Source organism: Haliotis cracherodii, unplaced genomic scaffold (genome assembly GCF_022045235.1).
Source record: "Haliotis cracherodii isolate W230 unplaced genomic scaffold, xgHalCrac1.p SCAF_17, whole genome shotgun sequence".
NCBI lineage: Eukaryota > Metazoa > Mollusca > Gastropoda > Lepetellida > Haliotidae > Haliotis > Haliotis cracherodii.
Window position 1 is genome coordinate 8,930,277 of NW_027266272.1, and position 22,620 is coordinate 8,952,896.

At 42.1% G+C, this 22,620-nt stretch overlaps 2 protein-coding genes across 2 annotated transcripts; both read left to right on the forward strand.

Annotated features, from left to right (window-relative positions):
• The first annotated feature begins 468 nt into the window (after positions 1 to 468).
• Positions 469 to 6,568, forward strand: LOC139464332 (uncharacterized). The gene is made up of 4 exons (XM_071245855.1): positions 469 to 578; positions 1,555 to 1,701; positions 3,593 to 3,753; positions 5,571 to 6,568. Exons 2-4 carry the CDS (start codon positions 1,562 to 1,564, stop codon positions 5,993 to 5,995), a joined length of 726 nt encoding a protein of 241 aa, XP_071101956.1. The 5' UTR covers positions 469 to 578; positions 1,555 to 1,561; the 3' UTR covers positions 5,996 to 6,568.
• A 4,353-nt stretch (positions 6,569 to 10,921) lies between these two features.
• On the forward strand, positions 10,922 to 18,286 carry LOC139464826 (uncharacterized). The gene is made up of 5 exons (XM_071246350.1): positions 10,922 to 11,049; positions 13,516 to 13,666; positions 14,666 to 14,729; positions 16,021 to 16,251; positions 18,036 to 18,286. Exons 1-5 carry the CDS (start codon positions 10,922 to 10,924, stop codon positions 18,284 to 18,286), a joined length of 825 nt encoding a protein of 274 aa, XP_071102451.1.
• Positions 18,287 to 22,620: the final 4,334 nt, after the last annotated feature.

Genomic DNA, 22,620 nt, shown 5'->3' on the forward strand with positions numbered 1-22,620 from the left:
AAAGTATGCGAGGTCACGGCTGGGACAATGGCGGAGATTGTCGGTGAAGGTGTAACTCAGTTCCCCAATAGCAACGACTTTATTAGCAGAAAGGCGATCGTGCTGTCCTTTTGTGTTTAGCCGTGTGTGACTGTATGGAGTTGAAAGCGAAACCAGATCGAAGGGTTGATTGACTTTAACCCTTACAGCCCCAGCCAATGGCGTAGTCCAGTGTCACCACTCCTGTCTTCTCGTGAAACCAAGTCGTCGTCTCCACTTAACATCGTTTATTGTCCATTCTCAACTCACTAACTCTCGGGTAATCACACACGTTTAGAGAATTTCAGGCAATCCACTGAACCGTGTTGCATTGTGGGACGAGTGTCTGTGTATTTGTGAGACGGCCAGTACCAAGTTAACTGTTTGGTATTACCACTTGGAGGGTTAACCAACTGTTCAGGGAAGCAGTCAGTGTAGAGCATGTGTGATGTTCGGTGATAGTGGTTGTTGTGGGGAATCTCTGTTGGGGACAGAGCCAGGCACAGCACGGCCATGTAAATATCACCGCCATGCTCAGCGTCAACATGTCTCCGTAGCCGGTAGGTGATTTTTTTACAACTTATAAACTGTTGAACGTACCTCGTTATGAGTTATAATATAACGATGTAATGGTTTTTTTCTAGTTTTGAATAAAATGGTTATCGTGTGTACACACTGTTGCTAGCCATGGTGACATAAACAAATATATCCACGGTATATGACGTGACGCAGTACCGCCAGTCATGTGGGTGAGGTGAAATGAGATTTAACGTTCAAGATTATTACACTTATAAAGCGATAGACGTGCATGTGGACATGATATCATGCCGCGGTTGTAAGATTGATACCCCACTCTAACACAGTACATTCACAGTTTACTCACACGTATATGTTCATCTCCTGAATGTCAAGCTCCAAACATCAGGCAAGGAAACAGCAAGTACCATTTTTTTCACGCCAAGTAAGCATATATGGCTCAATCAGTTTGTTTGTTTGTTTGTTTATTGTAGAGACAGCGATGATATTATTATAGAGTTATAATGCACTGTCAGCGAAAATACAAGGACATCTATGTGTGTGTGTGTGTGTGTGTGTGTGTGTGTGTGAGAGAGAGAGAGAGATAGTCGGACTCATGCCGATTTATAGTGCTAGCCCACTGAGATGCCATGTCGCAGTTTAACATGAATATCCCACTCAGACACAGTATACTGACTCCGAGCCGACCAGTCCTTGTTTTAGCCCCTTAGTGCCGAGCGCCAGACAGGGTGACAACGAGTACCATCTTTTGACGTCTTTTGGTAGGACGCAGCCTCTGCTTGTTGAAGAGGCGACTAACGTGATCGGGTGGTCAGGCTTGCTGACTTGGTTGATGCATGTCATCGATCCCGAATGCGTGGATCGATATGCATGACGTTAATCACTGGATTGTCTGGTCCAGACTCGATTATTTACAGGCCGCCGTCATATAGCTTGAATATTGCTGAGTGCGGCGGTAAACCACAAACAAACAAACAAAACAAACACTCCGTGTTTCAGGGCCGTCATGTTCAACTGCACGGAGACGGACGTGTGGGGGAACCCCTACACCTTCCAGTGTACATACGGGTGCTGCGGCTCCAGCAGCTTCCGGTACTGTTGCTCTAGCAACGGAAACAGCTACATCCCAACTCCATGGCAACCAGAGTAAGCACATGTTTCAGTATCATAACATCAATACAGGCTTTCTGACTTGTCGGAACGAGACCGAATTTGTGGGCCAGTGGTGATACTTAAATGTTCATATTAAGTTTCCAACACATCCTTACCCGTGAAGATCCGGGGTAGAATAGGTCTTCAGCAACCCATGCTTGTCGTAAAAGGCGACTATGCTTGTCCTAAGAGACGACTAACGGGATCGGGTGGTCAAGCTCGCTGATTTGGTTGATGCATGTCATCGTATCCCAATTGCGCAAATCGATGCTCATGATGTTAATCACTGGATTGTCTGGTCCAGACACGATTATTTTACAGACCACAGTCATATAGCTGGCATATTGCTGGGTACAACAACAAACAACCACACAAATCAAGTACATCCGAGGGGGCACGGTGGCCCAGTCGTCTAAGGCGCCGCGATTCGCTTTGCAGAGTTGCGTCCCTTGGGCACGCCAGAAACCTATGATTGTGGGTTCGAATCCCGGTTCACCCCAATTATGTTTCTAGGTTTGTCAGCACCATACCCGTGCTCGTGGGTTTCACCGAAGTGGTAAACGTCTGAGACCTGCATCACTTCGGGCTTTCCTCCCCCATTAAGCTGACACGCCGTGATGTAGCTGGAATACTGTTAAAAGCGGCGTTAAACATAACTCACTCACTCACTCAAGTACATCCGATCTGATGATCGCGGGTTCGAATCCCAGAATCACCTTCAGCGTGACCATACCCGTTCCGGTGGGGGTTAAACGTGGTAAACATGAACGGCCAGATCACTTCAGACTTTCCTCCGACGCGCTGACATGCCGTCATGAAACTGAAATAGTTACTGTAGCAGCGTTATACCAAACAAACTCACTCGCATGTAGCCAGACATCCTTATTAATTGTGAATTCAGGTTAATTGTTATACTTTATCATATTAAATTAAATGGGGAATACCAAAAGTAGACATCTTCCCGAGGCAAGGGAGCTAACTGACTTTTACAGTCAGTTAACTCCCTTGCCTCGGGAAGATTATGGTAGAATGATCAAAACTCAAAGATGTTGTTTATCGCTAATAAAATGGACAATTCTTGAAAAGCGCACTTTGCAGTTTTTGTCATTGCTTTGACTGTATACGTATCAGCAGCTATCTTCGTTAATTAATCATCATGATATTTCGCAGTCTCATTAAAATCAGATCTTAGTTCTCGCTAGCGATAAACAAAGATCTGAGGACATCCCATTACGGGTCACGTTAGAACGACCTTTCATCCGACCAATCAGAGCGTCGCTTACCAGATCCTGAACGTGACAGTCGGAATGTGTTTTCTAATCATGCAACCTCGAAATATTTAACAGAGAGTATTCCGAACAACAGTTACGGGTTTTATGACTACATCCATACAATCTAGGCCATCTATAAGCTATTCCAGAATGTTGTTTGGGTCAGTTTTAATTTGTTTAATCGAGAATACGTCAAAATATGTTTCGAAGCGTTGTCGCCAGTTTGAAACTAGTGCCGTAAAGCTCGAGATAGCTGCCTTCTGATTGGCAAATGTCGATTTCTTGTCAGTCATTTCATTGGTAGGTCAATGTTCGCGAAAGGTCGTTCTGACGTGACCCGTAATGGGATGTCCTGAGATCTTTGGTTAGCGGTAGCGAAAACTAAGATCTGATTTTAATGAGATTGGATATTCCGTAATGTTATTTCAAGCGGCTAGGACTATAGTTTTCAAAGTCTTACTGCAACATACATACATACATACATACATACATACATACATACATACATACATACATACATATACACACATATGTTCAAATTAAAGAAATATTCGGCGAGGTGAAATACACATTAATACAAACTGAAATCAGTCTCACTTGATGCGGTGTTTCAGTATTCCTGACTCTGTCATTGCTGGGGTGACGGCGGGGTGTGTCTTGGGGCTGGTCGTCATAGTGGGCGTGGTCTACGCCCTGTGTAAACACGCCAAGAAGAGGGACCGTTTCATGGATGAGGCCATCACCAGACTCCGCATCCCGCCAGGGAAAGCAACACGTGGGTATTCCTGCCATTTTATATGTTGTTAAATATTGTAGCACAAGTTTTCCCCTCCCACATCAAGCTGAAACGCCGTGATATAAGTGAAGTATTGTTCAAAGCTGCGTTAAACCTATTATTGCAGTGGATTTACGGCGTTTAAAATTCACTAAGAGCAAATTGAAAAATCAGAATATTTTTATTTATCAGCTTCTTGTCTGGTGGTTGTGGTACACGTGTACAGATTGCATCGAAGTTTCTGCAACAGCAGTGTGTATCTGTCTGTGTCTGTATGTGGGCGTGCGTGTGTCTGTGAGACTGTGTGTCAATGTCTCTCTGTGTGTATATGTATGTGTATGTCTGTGTGTAACTAAGGGGTAACTAATCGAGTGTAGACAACAGCGCTAAATTCTAAATCCAACGCACGCACGCACACACACACACACACACACACACACACACACACACACACACACAGACAAAGGTCTGGCCAGTGTAACACTGACCAGTCCCCATGTTACAGGCAAGGTCAATGTAACACTGACCAGTCTCCCATGTTACAGGCCCGGTCAATGTAACACTGACCAGTGTCCCATGTTACAGGCCAGGTCAATGTAACACTGACCAGTCCCCATGTTACAGGCCCGGTCAATGTAACACTGACCAGTGTCCCATGTTACAGGCCAGGTCAATGTAACACTGACTAGTCCCCATGTTACATGCCAGGTCAATGTCACACTGACAACTCCCCCATGTTACAGGCCAGGTCAATGTAACAATGACCAGTCCCCTTGTTACAGGCCAGGTCAATGTAACACTGACCAGTCCCCATATTACAGGCCAGGTCAATGTAACACTGACCAGTCTCCCATGTTACAGGCCCGGTCAATGTAACACTGACCAGTGTCCCTCATGTTACAGGCCAGGTCAATGTAACACTGACCAGTCCCTCATGTTACAGGCCAGGTCAATGTAACACTGACTAGTCCCCATGTTACAGGCCAGGCCAATGTAACACTGACCAGTCCCTCATGTTACAGGCCAGGTCAATGTAACACTGACTAGTCCCCATATTACAGGCCAGGTCAATGTAACACTGACCACTCCCCCATGTTACAGGCCAGGTCAATGTAACAATGACCAGTCCCCTTGTTACAGGCCAGGTCAATGTAACACTGACCAGTCCCCATATTACAGGCCAGGTCAATGTAACACTGACCAGTCTCCCGTGTTACAGGCCAGGCCAATGTAACACTGACCAGTCCCCCATGTTACAGGCCAGGTCAATGTAACACTGATCAGTCTCCCGTGTTACAGGCCAGGCCAATGTAACACTGATCAGTGCCCATATTACAGGCCAGGTCAATGTAACACTGACCAGTCCCCATGTTACAGGCCAGGCCAATGTAACACTGACCACTCCCCCTTGTTACAGGCCAGGCCAATGTAACACTGACCAGTTTCCCATGTTACAGGCCAGGTCAATGTAACACTGACCACTCCCCCTTGTTACAGGCCAGGTCAATGTAACACTGACCAGTCTCCCATGTTACAGGCCAGGTCAATGTAACACTGACCAGTCCCTCATGTTACAGGCCAGACCAATGTAACATTGACCAGTCCCCCATGTTACAGGCCAGGCCAATGTAACACTGACCAGTCTCCCATATTACAGGCCAGGTCAATGTAACACTGACCAGTCTCCCATGTTACAGGCCCGGTCAATGTAACACTGACCAGTCCCTCATGTTACAGGCCAGGCCAATGTAACACTGACCAGTCCCCCATGTTACAGGCCAGGTCAATGTAACACTGACCAGTCTCCCATATTACAGGCCAGGTGAACGTGACGACCAGGATGTACCCCGGGCCCAGGAGTGGGGTCAAGTTGCTGACAACCTACATCCCCAGGGAATCGCCACAATTAGCCTCCACCCCAGTCGGAGACGCCCCTGCGCCTCTCAAGCCACAAAAACAACTTAAATTGAAAAGGAAAGGGACAAAATCGACTGGTAATATAAAACCCCAGACGCATAAAACGCAGAACCGCATTGCAAAAATAACTACTTCCGGTAAGAACCGGAAGTCTCACGCGGAGGCGACACCAGGCCAACCTGGTGATGAGAAGGTGAAAGGCAAAGCAAGAGGTCCGACCGACGGTAAGAGAAATGTGAAAATGCCAAATACAAAAGACACAAAACTGCCTACGAACTTAAAAACATCACCTACCCTGAAGAGGAAAAACAAAATAAGCCAGTGAACTTTGTTATGTTTTGGATATAAACTTTGATGAACTTTGTGTTGAAAGTGTCGCTACCCCGAATGTATAGACTAAAACAGACGGTAATGTATTTCCGTATTACAGAATTTCTGCCATTACATTTAGTATTCCTTATTGATATCAAAACTACATTAGTCCACGATTAAACTAGTTCCCGGACCTCTCAGCGCCGTCAGCTCAAGTAAAGAGCCGCGTTTGGCCGTCAGTTTAAAAGCTCAGCTCGTTATTCTTACTTCACATCCGGTTGGACGAAACGCGGCTTGAGCCCGGAACTAGCTGTGATGCAAATGTATGTAAAATGCACACTTATTGTATCATATTCTGTTTCGATGAACTTACGTAATATCTATTTCATTTCTGTACGGGCATTGGCTTGAAGTATGTTCACAGAAGATTGTAACAAAATATTTTCAAGATTAATTTCCGATTGATTATTACCCATTGATATTCACTGTGTTTGACAAGTAGTCAACTGTTTGTGCCATAACATTTTTTACTCCTTCTTTTATTTTAAAAATTAACATTTTAGCCACAGACTTGTCGTGGGAAACATTTTAACGTGCGTTTGTTCTGCTCTTGTCCCAGTGGTCACGTGAAGTTTGTTTTTATATATTTGTGTGTGCGACACTTAATTTTCTAGCTGTGTTATTGACAATAAACTATGTATACTATATATTTTGTTTGTTTTTGTAGCAAAAGGAAACGGTTTCACTAACGTGGAGTTTAATAACGATTCCATCTGACATGCTTGGTTTTTGTTGTTGATGTTGTTGTTGTAGTTTGTTATTGTTGTTGTTGTTGCAAAATTCCAGTTATATGACGGTAGCCTGCAAATAGACAATCCAGGTATCAATATCATGAACAACGATCAACAACATCTTACAAATTTGTCTACATGCACAAAAACGCGTGCATCATTGCCTTCCCCGTGAAATTAAGAATTGAATGGTAAAAAAGTTGACGTATGTAAACTGTGCAAAATTTACTTAGTCTCTAATCAGGCCTTCTCAATAACTCTTTTCAATAGGATGAATGCCACGTCTGTATAGATTTCTTTGTTATTTAATTGGAGGGAAACAAAATAATACGAACAATATTATCTAGATAGAATATTGTGGCAAGACATAAACACGCATGATATCATGAGCATCGATCCACGCAATTTGAATACGATGACATGCTTCAACCAAGTCAGCAAGCCTGACCAGCATGGGTTGCTGAAGATCAACTCTACGCCGGATCTTCACGGGTCAGATAATTAGTAATTACATACTCTCATGTCTCACGTGAATTACTGTCATATTGTAGACAACAATATACGCCATCCTGATTTAATACCATATCAAACTGAGAGGCAAAAGACAGTTTAGCAAGTTTGTTTTTTTATGTCATTGAAAATTGAAATAACTGGTGTTAAATTTAATGATGTCTATTTTACCATCACTTTTTCCTACTACAGTTAGTAAAATGAAATCTGTGCCTGTAATTTTGTACAACTGGTTTGTTTGTTTGTTGATTAACGCCGCACTCGGCAATATTTCAGCTATATGACGGCGGTCTGTAAATAATCGAGTCTGGAGCAGACAATCCAGTGATTAATATCATGAGCATCGATCCACGCAATTGGGATCAATGACATGCATCAACCAAGTCAGCGAGCCTGACCACCCGATCCCGTTAGTCGCCTTTTACGACAAGCATAGTCACCTTTTAAGGGAAGCATGGGTTGTTGAAGACCTTTTCTACCTCGGATTCTCACGGGTATCTGCATATGTATACGCATGTGAAAGCATATGACGTACAATTCTACCCCGGAATCTTCACGGGTCCAATGTTGTACAAAAATACATTGGTTCAAAATGTATTTGCAACCACATGACCCCTACCATGTTTGAAATGTAAATTTGTGCAGAAAAAAAGCAAATTTATTAATTTTGACAGATAAGATTCCTGAGATACCCGTCACCAGTTGTGTATTATGTGGGGCTTTTTCTTTTAATTTATGAATACAACCATGTAGAAGGATTCTTTGAGTTTTGGCTGAGCACCAGTACAGTTAATTGTTTGGGGGACGGTCGGGTAGCCTAGTGGTTAAAGCGTTCGCTCGTCACGCCGAAGACCCGGGTTCGACTCCCGACATGGGTACAATGTGTGAAGCCCATTTCTGGTGTCCCCCACCGTGATTTTGCTGGAATATTGCTAAAAGCGGCGTAAAACCATGCTCACTCACTCACTCATTGTTTGGATTTAACATCGCTAGCTTAAGATGATTTCATTTGAAGATCAAGCATATGATAAAATCAACTGACTGGTATAGTTTCTTTGGCTCCTCGGAATATAGTGTCAAAATGTTGTCAGAAAGTTAAAATTTGAAAATTACCTACGTTACACCATTCTGAGAGATTCATCGTCTACTGGTAGCCTATGTAGCTGGTAAAAGCACCTTGGTGACTCTGCAGAAAGAACAGTAGATAGGAATATTCAACACTTCTGCTGTCTTTGATATTCACAAGACGACTGGAGTGACGTCAAAACCACGTGACGGCACTCCTCTACAATATATTAAATTAAATATTTTATTAGACGTCAAGATCAGGTGAATGGGTACAATATCATTCATTGTCTAGCCTTTTGTGTTTGAAAATATGTCGTTATAAAAGACGTAAAACATAAGAAAATAGTTGGCTTGCATTCGCCGCTTAATCCCTGCAGCCGAGCTACGTCCATTTTGACGTCAAAGAAGAAGGTTTTACAGGAATATTTTAAAAGCGATATTCATATTGTATGCATTGCAATACTACGGTGGCCAATAAGGGACATGGAGTCTTTTCAATATTTTTTTTCAATATTTGGATATTTCACTTACTGTTATCGTAACCTTTGGGTAAATTACCACGATTTGTCATACAAATATGTGATAAATCATGTATAAAGAAGATATTGAATCGCTGAAAAGTGAACCGAAAATGTCAAAAACTAAAATGAAAATGTCAAAAACAAAAACGAAAAGGTCAAAAACTAAAATGAAAATGTCAAGTTTTCTATGTTTTCATTTTAGTGTTTGACATTTTCATTTTAGTTTTTGACATTTCCGTTTTTGTTTTTGACATTTTCATTTTTGTTTTTGACATTTTCATTTTAGTTTTTGACATTTTCGCTTCACATTTCAGCGATTCAATAGCTACTTGAAAGTACATTTTCCATGATTTCGGTTGTTTTTATACATGATTTATCACATATTTGTATGACAAATTGTGTTAATTTGCAAAAGGTTACGATAAAAGTGAAACATCAAAATATTGAAAAACAGACACCATGTCCCTTATGGGCCACCTTACAATACACATAGCTACGCATATGAATTTATGTAATAAAAGTTAAACATGTGTTTATCTATTGACTACGTATTGACTATTCAAAAATGAAACATGCCAGGTAAAAGAAAGTACATACTTAAAAATGGATTTGACCAATGCATTACAAACGTTATCTAAACGTAACTAGACTGAAAGTAGTCGCCGAAACACGCAAACTTACGTCCAAAACGCAGCTGTGATACCCTTATCAAATACATCACCATCGAATAACCATTTCTGGTTTGTTTCAGTTTTAGCCACTACCAAATATGGGTGTATACTTTTCCCCCGACAGTTTAGATGATAAACATGATGGATTTTGTTGATTAGATTGTGTAGGATGTGGCGTATCGTTCACGAGGTTGGCCGCACTTAATTCTGGGTGAGGTGAGGTGAAATTGGGTCGCTCTCCGGGCGGACGCTCTACCTCTAGACCACGGAGGCGGTACTTAATTCTGGGAAAGAGATCATGACAGAGTTACCGATGCGCGGAAATTTAAACATTTGAAAAAATATATCCTGGCACTGGACTTATAATACCAGTAGGATAGACGTGAGCCGAATATTCTGTAGCGCAAATCTTAAAACAAACAATGTACAGGGACCGACCATTTGATATTCTGGGGATTGTTTTAAAAAAAAGAAGAGATTGTCAGCCACAAAAAATACATTATTTTTTCAAAATATATTTGGTCTCTTAGTTCTAACTAAAATCATATCTGGTTTTCCAGTTGTAACTGAAAAAATAGCTAGTTTCCATACAAAATCACACCACCAACTAACTCAAACCCCTACACCACTTAATCCCGTACAGAATACCAAATGGTCGGTCACCTACCCCATGTGCAGTTACGAATGCGTACCCGAACCCCTATTTGTATTATGCCACCGTTACACTATCAAAATCATTTATCAAAAACTTTGTAAAAAACACTTTGACTAGGTTATTCTGGTCAAAGTTGGGCGGTTTACACAGATCAAAGTCTTTGACAGGCCATCAAATGCGGGAATCTTTCTTGCCAAGATAAAGAAAGTTTAGCTGTTATATGTATTTTGTGTTTTGTCACGTCGGGAAGACAGCGTCGGGGTCGGCAATGGAATACTTGGTCCCGGGATTGGCTGCAGAGGAGGCATCAGCTTAGTGCCTACAATACTCTTCCCCATGTCAACTATCTATTACGTTTCCAGGTTTCTTCTTGGAAACAGTGAGGTCGTACATTCGAAAGCAGGACACACGACTGGGGATTTCAATTTCTTGATGTTTCTTGCAGTCTGATTACATTAAAGTGCATCAAAGTTTGACAAAGCTTTTGACGGCATGTTACATTATCAAAAAACCTGGTCAAAATGGACTTTAAAGTTTCTGACAGTGTAACAGGGATACTGTAACATTTATTCGAGGATATTGTGACGACATCGCATTATGACGTCATTTGTTATGCATGACGTCACTGGGTTTCACTCCGTCATATGCAACGTTTTGTCGATGAAGAATGTCGATACTCACCATAAACATTAATCGTAATAAACTCAGAGTAACGTGAGCGTGATGGATGTTGCGGTAGGCCACAGCCATGATTCCGAATGCAGTAACTTATCATTCCATGACGCTACAGATGTCATATCACAGTCGTCAGTGAGAGACGGCGGTGGCCACAACGACTACGATGAAAGCTGGTAAGGAACTAGGGAGGAACTATTTTAAAAATTCAAACTTCATTTGCTTTTTTTGCGTTTATGGAGGTATGAACATTAAAACTGGTGTGCATAGTGTGCAAGCTTGTAAATCAATGAATGCAAAATAATATAAATCGATTTTTATAAATAAATACGTCAATATTAACAATTTCAGAGAGTGTTTATTTAATCATTAACATAAAAAAGTGGAGACAACAACCGATAACCTCAAGAATGTAACAAACCTCCGCATACTCTGTTATCAGCCAACCAGGAAACAGTGGGTGTGGCCTAATATTCTTTTTAGGTTTTATTCATTTTGTAAATACATTTTCAATTAATATGTTTACGATGATAGTTACAAATTATGTATTTCTGGAGAGGATCCACTGAACAGGATGTGCTGTTTCCCAATCTTGACTGTCATGTCAAACAGCACAGGGATCTGGAAAGTTAATGCTTTCTAAATAGACAGGCGTGGTGGGGTAGCCTAGTGGTTAAAGCGTTCCCTCTTCACGTCAAAGGGCCGGGTTCGAATCCACACATGTTTACAGTGTGTCAAGCCTTTCTTATCGTCACAAATCTAACGCTATGAATTTGAAGCTGTCGGACGAGACTAGAATTATTAATGTTGATTTTATGTTTTGTATATGTTATGATAAGAAAACACGTTAACAAAATATATTAAAGAAAGTTGAGGTGAAATGGAGTTTAACGTCGCGTCCAAGATTATTGCACTTATATAGCGACGTGCATGTACGTGTGTGTTTGTGTGTGGCTGCATGTACTAGTCTGGACTGATGCCGATTTATAGTGCTAGCTTACTGAGATACCATGATGCAGTTTAACATGGATACCCCACTCAGACACAGTATACTGACTCCGAGCCGACCAGTCCTTGGTTTAGCCCCTTAATGCCGAGCGACAGACAGGGTAACAACAAGTACCATCTTTTAACGTCTTTTGGTATGACGCGGCAGGGGTAGAACCACGGACCTTCCGCTTTTCGGGCGGACACTCTACCACTAGGCCACGGTGGCTGTCCTAAATTAAAGAAAACACTGACAGTGTGACGTATCATGTACACCTGCTTCACTGCACCGAATAACACAAGCCGCTGCACTGTTTTACCAAACTGGAGTATTGCCATATAAGTCTATTTCAGCTCATCCCACGACACACGAAGTACATCAATCACCAAACCTGTCACTTTCGTCCCCCCACATCATCAACATGACAAATTAACCAAGAAGTAAAATTTTAAGACTAAAAAATTAAAATCAAACATTCAGAACGGATACAAAGATCAAGACACCTTGTTTGACGAGGCTTTGTGGTGTTTACACTGAATATTGATTTACGCCTCTTTTACCAGCAATATCACGGCGGGGAAAGAAAAGGACTTCGCCACATTATACCCATTGGAATCGAACCCGGTATGACGAGCGAACGCTTTAACCACTAGGCTACCCAACCTTATAGGGGTTTCCCCTCCACATTCGTTTCATCCCATATACATGTTTGAGAAGAGGAAGCGCCCATGTACCGGGTCAACAAGCCTTACCCGTGAAGATCCGGGGTAGAATAGGTCTTCAGCAACCCATGCTTACCGTAAAAGGCGACTATGCTTGTAGTAAGAGGCGATTAACGGGATCGGGTGGTCAGGCTCGCTGACTTGGTTGATGCACGTCATCGATCCCAATTGCATGGATCGCTGCTCATGATATCAATCACTGGATTGTCTGGTCCAGACTCGATTATTTATAGACCGCTGTCATATAGCTGGAATATTGCTGAGTGGGGCGTTAAACAACGAACCAACCAACCAGCGTCCTACCTGAACTGCGCGTATTTAATCCCCTCGTTATTTCGCCCATGTGGCTAAGAACGGAAAAAACGATTTAAGCCCATGGGGTTAAATTATATTGAATGATTTGATTGATCTCTCATACCGAATACTAGAATTCTTTAACATGTGTTTTAGCACGCTTTAACACGCTATATTTGGTCAATTTGCACCAATATTGCACCTTAAGGCATGTTAGATGTTTCCACGTTTACAAGGCACACTGGACCCTTAACGCAGGTGATATTCTACATATTCAGTGTGACATTATAAATACATATGGAAAACATGCATGACTGTGATATCGTTATTTTTAACAGGTGTCAATTCAATTTTGAACTTGTTTTTGATTTTTGTTAAAGTGTTGCTCTCTCATTCCATTTGTGAGTATTTTTTCATTCCACGTGGGATATTCATTCTTCCTGTCATATTTTCGTTTTTTAAGCCCTGGGCGTAAATTTTGATATAATGGTACTCAACTTAAAGAGAACAGTAATGAAGCCAAGGGATGAAAAAGTCCCTGTTAAGTGTATCAGAAAGTGCACACACATGTAACAATACCATGTGACGTAATTTAGAAATTATTTCACGACTTAATATTGAATATCACATTGTTCCAGGGGCGATTACTCTGACGATTCAAACGGCCAACCCGTCCGACCTCTCTCCAGGCCCAACCCGGTGGTGTTGTTGGCGCTACTGATGGTGCCGTACATGGTGTTGTTCTGTCACGCCCTGCACGTTGGGGTAGATGTCAACCACGTGCTGCAGGTACGAACAGTCAAACACCGTTGGGTCGAATTTTGCTGTGTCGAACTTATAGTTATCTCTAAGTAAAAGCTTGGTCCCTGCGTATTCCATATTTGTTTATCATTTTCGGTTGTCTCGAACCTCGGATAACTCGAAGTGTTTATGTCGTCACAACGGTGTTTAACTGAATATGACATGTATATTGCAATGTCCAGTCAGCTATCCTAGCTCTAATGCCATCGTAACTCCCATACCTTAACTCTATTACTTTATACTAGTCTTGACCGCCTCCGTGGTCTAGTGGTAGAGCGTCCACCCGGAGAGCGGAAGGTCCGTGTTTCGATCCCCGGCCGCGTCATACCAAAAGACGTTAAAAGATGGTACTTGTTGTTACCCTGTCTGGCGCTCGGCATTAAGGGGCTAAAGCAAGGACTGGTCGGCTCGGAGTCAATACACTGTGTCTGAGTGGGGTATTCATGTTAAACTGCGGCATGGTATCTCGGTGAGCTAGCACTATAAATCGGCATCAGTCCAGACTAGTACAAGCAGCCACACACACACACACACACACACACACACACACACACACACACACACACACACACACACACACATGTGCATGCACGTCGCTATATAAGTGCAATAATCTTGGACGCGACTCTAAGCCCCATTTCACCTCACCTTATATTAGCCTTAGCGTTCAAGTGGGCCCGAAGCGGCTTAGTATTATTATTGTCTTCTTTTTTTAACCAGCGAGCTTGCATGACATCTCCGATATAGTAGCACCGCGGCGTTTACTTAAAGTTAGTAGAGTTATGTTAAAATTGCATTCGACCTGTGTAGTTTTTGGAAAACCAGGTTAGAGTTACCTACCCTTGGTTAAAAACCCAGGTAGGTACCATAGAAACAATTCTCACTTTTTTACCAAACAGTGCAGATATAAAATTGAATGTGTCGAGTTGTTCATTTTCTCCATTGAATCTTGACGTTTACTCTAATGTCCACACATCGTGATTGCAGGATGTCGCCGTGAACGCCTTCTACATGACGACATTTGTCCTCTGTCTCCTGGGAGCTGCCAAATGTGAGGAACTATTGTCCCTCGAGTTATACACTAAATAGCGCTGTATGATTACTTGTTACATATATGTTGTTGCTATATATCGAGTTTTACACTGAACAACGCTATATATGGTTACTTGTTACTCAACGGGCGCTATATATCGACTTATACACTGAACATCGCTCTATGGTTACTTGTCACTCAACGGGCCCTATATATCAAGTTTTAGACTGAACAACGCTAGATGGTTACTTGTTACTCAACGGGCGCTATATAACGAGTTTTACACTGAACACCGCTCTATTTACCGTGTATTTACTACTGACCGGAGCCCGCTTGCACAGGGCCCCGTTTTCTCAAAGCGACCAATCTCATTAAAATCAGATCTAAGTTCTCGCTGCCGCGCTAAACAAAGATCTGAGGTCATCCCATTACGGGTCACGTCAGAACGACCTTTCACGAACTGACCGACCACTGAAATGACTAACAAGAAGTCGACATCAGCCAATTGGAAAGCAGCTTTCTCGAGCTTTACGGCACTCGTTTCAACCTTGCGACTTCCATTTCAGACTAGGCTTGAAAAATATGTTGACACAGTTCTCGATTAAAATTTTGAAAACTGAACACATGAACATTCCGGAAGGTCTAATATATGGTTGTGATTGTACGGCAGTGCTTCCCATGTACTGTGCAACACATCTTCCGTTCAAATGTTTATCCTACGGAAACGAGAGATAGACGATAATTTTTTTACGGAATCAGTCGTACAGGCCGTAACTGTCGTTCGGAATACACCCTGTTAACGTTTTCTAGTTTGCATGATGAGAAAACACATTCCGACTGTCACTTTCATGATCTGGTAAGCGACGCTTTGACTGGTCGGATGAAAGTTCGTTCTGACGTGACCCGTAATGGGATGTCCTCAGACCTTTGTTTAGAGATAGCGAGAACTAAGATCTGGTTTTAATGAGATTGCAAAGCGACCATAGCGCTAGGAATGCCGTAACTCCCATACTTTAACATAGACTTAAGACAATCGTAGCGCTAAGATGACTTTGTGGAACGGGGCCCTTAGCACTAAGAAAGTCATACTGGTAACTCCCATACTTTAACAAAGTCCTGCCGATATTTAGGATTACGATACAAATTTTCAGTCGACTATGAAAGAAATTTGATTGTTGAGTATCCGTTCCTTGTTTTAGTGAGTTGCTTCAAAGTTTACGTCGCATCGGCAATGTTTCTGTTATACAGCGACCATCTAGTCACAGTAACGTGTTGCGTGTGTAAATGACCCTCCTCGCTATACCGCCAGTGTACTACCACCGTCAACGCCTGCTGGAATGGACGGTGCGTCTACTGTACTACGCCAACGACGGCCCGTTGCCTGGGGTGCCCCTCGACAACACGAAGCGCTGCATCGGCGTCCAGACCCACGACACCGACTTCAACCGCCAGGCAGACACCGTCAGGAACTACCACGCCACCGAGACGAGGAGGGCGCGACGACACATTCTCCAGATGAGAAAGAAGTATAGTTCAAGAGGTAAGTTGTCTTATCGAGGATTAGAGTGTCTGTTTGTATGATGTGTTGCTTAACGCCGGACTCTATATGACGGCGACCTGAAAATAAACGACTCTGCACCAGTGAATCCAGTGATTGATATCATGAGCAATGATCCAAGGCGTCGGGGTACGATGACACACCAAGACAACCAAGTCACGTAGCCCGGCCATCCGATCCATTTGGTCGCCGCTAAAAACCAGCATTGGTTTTTGAGAAACATCTCTTACCCGTTGTGTTTGTTTCGAATTCACGGGGGAACATAATGTATGAATGGAGGGACGGAGGGTGAAAAGCTGAAAAACGAATGAATGCATGAGGGAAGAAGGAATATCAAAAGAAAATCTAATCGAAATGGAGAATTCAGTTCACCTGACAAACCTCTTTTCTACAGGTGGGAGGGTCGATTCTGTGAGAACAGCTTTTCGTAATACATTAGAAATCCCTACCAATCTTTGACAATGTATTTATATTACGCAACACGAAACATGCCTGGTGCCGTGATAAGACATCTTCCCGAGGCAAGAGAGTTAACTGACTTTAAAAAGTCCAGTTTCCACCCTTGCCGAACTCGGCTGGAATTACTGGGCTCGATCGTAGCGCCACTAGTGGCTATTACCAGTTATGTCCTTTCTATGTCTCTCCTATGGACCAATCAGGTTCAGCCTCTCGTATCACTTGCGTTTGCTTCACACAAAATGGTGGCGCCGAGTGAGGACGATCTGATCGATAAACAAGATCTATATTGTGATAAAACGGGTCTTACATCGCAAAGTGCATCAATTCACGTGAGCACCTTGATTAAAAACATGAAAAGATTTGGAAAATATCTGCTGACAACGAGTTAGCGGTGCACATGCTTTGCAAATCCTGCAATCGACCGAAATCTGCATGACAGTTTACGAACCGGATTTCAATTTCGTTAGTCCAGCCAAAATGTAACTCCATAATACCAGCCTAGTTCGGCAAGGGTGGAAACTGGACTTTTATAGTCTCAGGAAGATGTTATAAGACAATTTCGGCGATAAGGATTCGGCGGAAAGACTAGGGGGTACAGATGGCACAGTCGTGTAAACAGCGATTCACTGTTCAGAGTATAGCATTCTTCATGGGTACCAGAACACCTATATGTTCGTGGGTTTGAGTCCTGGTGCGACCTGATTATGACTCTAGGTCTGTCAACACCATATACCGGTGCTCGTGGGTTTCACCACAGGGGTAAACGCCTTAGACCTGCATTCCTCAAGACAGGCTGACGCCGTGATATAACTGAAATACTGTCCTAAGCGACGGTAAACCCACACACAGACACGTGAGACCCTTCCACCGTCACTTACTGTAAAAACAGGCACAAAGCAACAGCACTTCTTTGTGACAACATAAAATAGTTTAATGAAAACAAGATTGCACTATCCACTGTGTTTCTACCAACTAATATAAATATAAATATATATGAATGCTCTCAATGAGGATCGTGACCACTGGTCTTCCGGAACTCTAACGACACTATTGTCTTTCCGTGACTAACAAAATGGCCACTTGTGTCTTTCCGTGACTAACAAAATGGCCACTTGTGTCTTTCCGTGACTTACAATCACGAATGGCTGACACGCCGTGATATGACTGAAATAATGTCTAAAGCGGCGTTAAATCAAACTCACTCACTTTTAAACGCCTTTTCGACATATAAAGAACCCTTTACAAGAAGACATATTTCTTTGTTAAATACATTCAAAGTATACTTTGTTATATGTGTTGGTTTCTAGTGAAGAAGCTGAAGGATTTGGCCAAGGAGCGGAACATGATCTTGTCGCGACTGCAGCTGAAGTTCCCGGAAGTGGAGCACGAGAAGGAGACTCTGGTCGCTGAGAGGGACGCCATTGAGAAACAGCTGGAAGAGGAGAAACGACGGAACAAGGAGCTGATTGGTCGGTTCCAAAGAATCAACCAACAGTTCGGCAGACTCGGACATGCGCAGTACCCACCTCCGCTGATGGCGCTGGACCTTTACAAATAAATAGTACTTTTAGTATTACTGTGATGTCCATAAAACAAATAACAATGTCACGAAAACCAAGGGGGACAGTTATTCAATCGGAGTTTACAATCACCAGACTTATACTGATGTTCTTAACAGGTAATGAACAGTGATCTCCTGTGTTCGTATCCCCTGTTTGAATCCTATCACGGGAATCTGTCTGCTATTCGTTTGACAATAAATAAGCTGAATCGTGAGTGAATCATCATTACTGTGCCGTCTACCGTTTGAGCTAACCTCACTGTTTTCAAAGTAACGTGTTTTGCCTACTTGCAGGGAGTGTAAACAATTGTCTGAACACACTGCTCCACAATTATCAATTGTTAAACATAATAATAAGAGACAACACTTCCTAATAAGGAATGACTTGGATGTAGGGCATTGTTTTCATCAGGTTCGTTGCTATACATGCAAGGTCTATGTGAGGGATAGCAAACTTGATGTGAAACAAAATATAGCCATTTAGACGCAATGACATGTGTGATATATGTATATATTTTGTACATAGTTTATGAAATTTTTTAACATTTTATCAGTTTTGTTGGAAAAGAAATTGAATAAATCAAATGATTCCTTTAGGATATGTAAATCATAATGTACTCCTCAGGAAGAATTGAACAACTGACATTATTAGTGGATAACTTATTTAAGAACTCCAGATTGCACTTCCCAATTGATGCAACAACATGACTGAACCGTTGTCCTTTAACCAATAAACGCCTGTAAAATTAACTTAAGAATTTATTTTCACTTTCTGTGAGCTCATTTAAGAATTGACTTTCACTTTGTGTGAGTTCATTGGAATATGGGGGACACGGGGGGCCCAGTCGTCCAAGGCGCCGCGATTCGCTGTGCAGAGTTGCGTCCCATGGGCACGCCAAAATCCTATGATTGTGGGTTTGAATCCCGGTTCGCCCCAATTATGTTTCTAGGTTTGTCAGCACCATACCCGTGCTCATGGGTTTCACCAAAGTGGTAAACGTCTGAGACCTGCATAACTTCGGGTTTTCCTCCCACATTAAGCTGACACGCCGTGATATGACTGGAATACTGTTAAAAGCGGCGTTAAACCCAACTCACTCACTCATTGGAGTATGAACCTTCACAGATTGATGGACAAGCTGTATCGCGGAATAAAATAGTTCTTCAAAAAGAGAGGTGACGTGACGTGAGCGTATGTTTGCTCAACATGTCCTAATGGAACATCTGTTTTAAAGTGTTATAGTTTACAACATATGTATTTAAATATTATCATCAATGGGTCGGAAAGGTGTGTTTAAGAACTCCCTCAGTAAGTCAGTCACAGTGACATTTGTGACATACATTTACATCACGTACAAGACGTCAAAATGGCCGACACGATAAACGTGACGGAAGAGATTTCCGAAGTTGTTAATGAACCTGTGGAGTTTACATGTGTTGGTCATAATTGATCAATTGGCCGATCATTGAAAAGTGATTTTAGATATGTGTCAAATATATACGACGGCATATCCATAGATTGCTGTAGATCAGTCTAGACAAAGATCGAGTCGACACTACGATAGTATGGATGTGCAATTCTTCGTTTTGTTCATTAGGATGGGTCGTAGCGAGGATATTCGTGAACGATCATGCAGTCAAACTCTCTGACGTTTCTCAATGTATGCTCAAATGATGAGTTGAAGACAAAAGGCTCTAAACAATCAGAAACAACGCTTCTATGTGTATTCGTGTTAGGGACTTCCCAGGAGTGTGGAAGTAGTCCGTCAGTGTTTACGTCTTTTCAAGTACACGATTACGTCTATTTTGTGTCATGTGACCGACCTCTTTACCAATGGACGTGTAAACTTCACATTACAAAAATCTATATATTATACAATATGAGGGCGAGACTGAAAATATCACACACGCCTTCCATTGTTCTGACGTCACATATTTATAAAATTACGTCATCTGAACAATAGACTGACTTTAATGAAGGTACACAGAGAGAAGGGACTCATACTTTCTTCTTCATTTTCTTTCGCGAGATGACAATAAATAATATATAGAATAAGAATATTCACTCAACATTCAGTGAGCAATGTTATCGAGGTAAAACATTACGAGTGATTTTGATGAAATTGGGAGTAAATATTCAATTATTATCCGTTGTTGACTTTGTTATACGTATGTCTATGTCTAGTGGAACCAGCTCGAGTCCAGTCTAAAAACGCTGAAAAAACGCCGCTCAACAAATTTGATTGTGGTCCATTTTTCTTCTTGTTTTTCGGCCTTTATAATAAACATTTACTTTTTATTTTACGCCAAGCAGAATTCCATCGTCGTGTTGTGCTAATTTTTAACAATATAATAAAGTATATTTTGTGACGCAGTTTTGTTCAGCTGGGAGATATGAACATATACCAGTCATGTGATGTGTGACAGATCACCAGGGCAACGTGAGCTGGGCAGGAGTTGCAGAGTGTTAAAGGGGAAGTGTACACGCAAAAATCACTTTCTTTCTTTTTCTAAACAAAACGCAATTTTAGAATTAGTTTGTATCTGTGTTTGAAAATAAACACTCATTTTTTTTCACAGTGAAAGTAGGAAGCTCACAATAGTGTGAAAGTGATATGCCGTTATGAGGCCTTCGTTTTACGAGCGAAATAGGCCTGAGTTATCCCCCTTAGATTATGACGTAATTGGTGCCAATTCAACTGGGTCCCTGTCTATTCTCAACGCAAAAGATATCAAGGACCAGTTTGCGGTAAAACAACATGGTCTACGACACACTCCGGCGCAGTGGTGTCTCAGCATAACACAATTCTGGCTGGCATCTGAGAAGCTAGAATCACAAAACTGTACCTACACCACGTGAAGCGGCTCTAACAAAGCATGATGACGTCATAATGTTTATCAATTGGCACCAATGACGTCATATTGCAAGGGGCATAAGCCATGGTGTTTTTGTTATGGAAATAGAACACTTGGTAAATGTGAAAAATATGAATCGTTTTAGTGCAAAAAATATGTTAATTAAATATGATGTTTTTATATTTTTGTCTATGACACTTCTATGTTAACACTTTTAATGTGGAAAAAGTACAAGAAAAAATGGTTCCTTTCCGTGTGAACTTGCCCTTTAACGTCAGGCTTTCGGCAGATGGTTTTGTTATGACACCAGTTATAAATATGTGTGTCGGCATGACTCACGGAGGTCTTTGTTTCCCGAGAGCTACGTCAAATGCATTAAACTTCGTCAAGAAAAAGCGTCATTAATTTTCAGAAACCTTCCAGGAAATGTTAAATTAACACATGCGTCAGTTGTGTTTTTCTTGTTATTCATTTATCAAATATTTGTTTTTTTTAGGAAGTGTCACAAGGCTCGCGGTGTGCCCTACATCAAACAGATTGGCTGGGACCCACCATTGTATCTTGAAGATACGATCATTTTATGATCTTATACCGATTATTGTATCATCGAAGACCGATCATTGAATCATCGGAGACCAGTCATTATGTCAGTGAAGCCCAGTAATTATGTCATTGGAGACCGGTCATTATATCATCGGAGAGTGGTCATTATGGCATTGTATACCGGTCATTTTATCATTGGAGAGCGGTCATTATGTCATCGGAGACCATCATTATCTCAGTTGAGCCCAGTCATTACGTCATCATAGAGCGGGCATTGTGTCATCAGAGACCGTCATTATGTCATCGTAGACCGTCATTAAGTCATCGGAGACCGGTCATTTTGACATCGGAGCGCTGTCATTATGTCATTGGAGACCATCTTTTTGTCAGTGGAGCCTGGTCATTATGTCAGCGGAGACGGTCATTATGGCATCGGAGAGCGGTCATTGTGGCATCAGTGACGGTAATTATGTCATCGGAGACCATCATTATGTCATTGGAGAGCGGTCATTATGTCATCGGAGACCATCATTATGTCAGTGGAGCCAGGTCATTATGTCAGTGGAGACAGTCATTATGTCATTGGAGAGCGGTCATTATGTCATTTGAGAGCCATCATTATGTCATCGGAGACCGTCATTATGTCAAATTGCCTAAGCGGGACCCCCTTTTTTAAATCCTGGCTCCGCCCCTGGGAGTGTACTTGTTTCACCGAGTTTGGAATGGGGGATAGCCCAGAGGTCAGGCTGAAGACCGGAATTCGATTTCCCCGATGGGCTCGAATCATGCAGCTAATTCTTTAATCCTAGTCGTGATATGGCTGGAATACTGCATAGAGGCGTAGAACCATAATCAGTCATTTCGCTGATGCAATGTTTAATACAAAGTGGCCATCTCCCCGAGACAAGGGAGATAACTGACTGTAAAAGTCC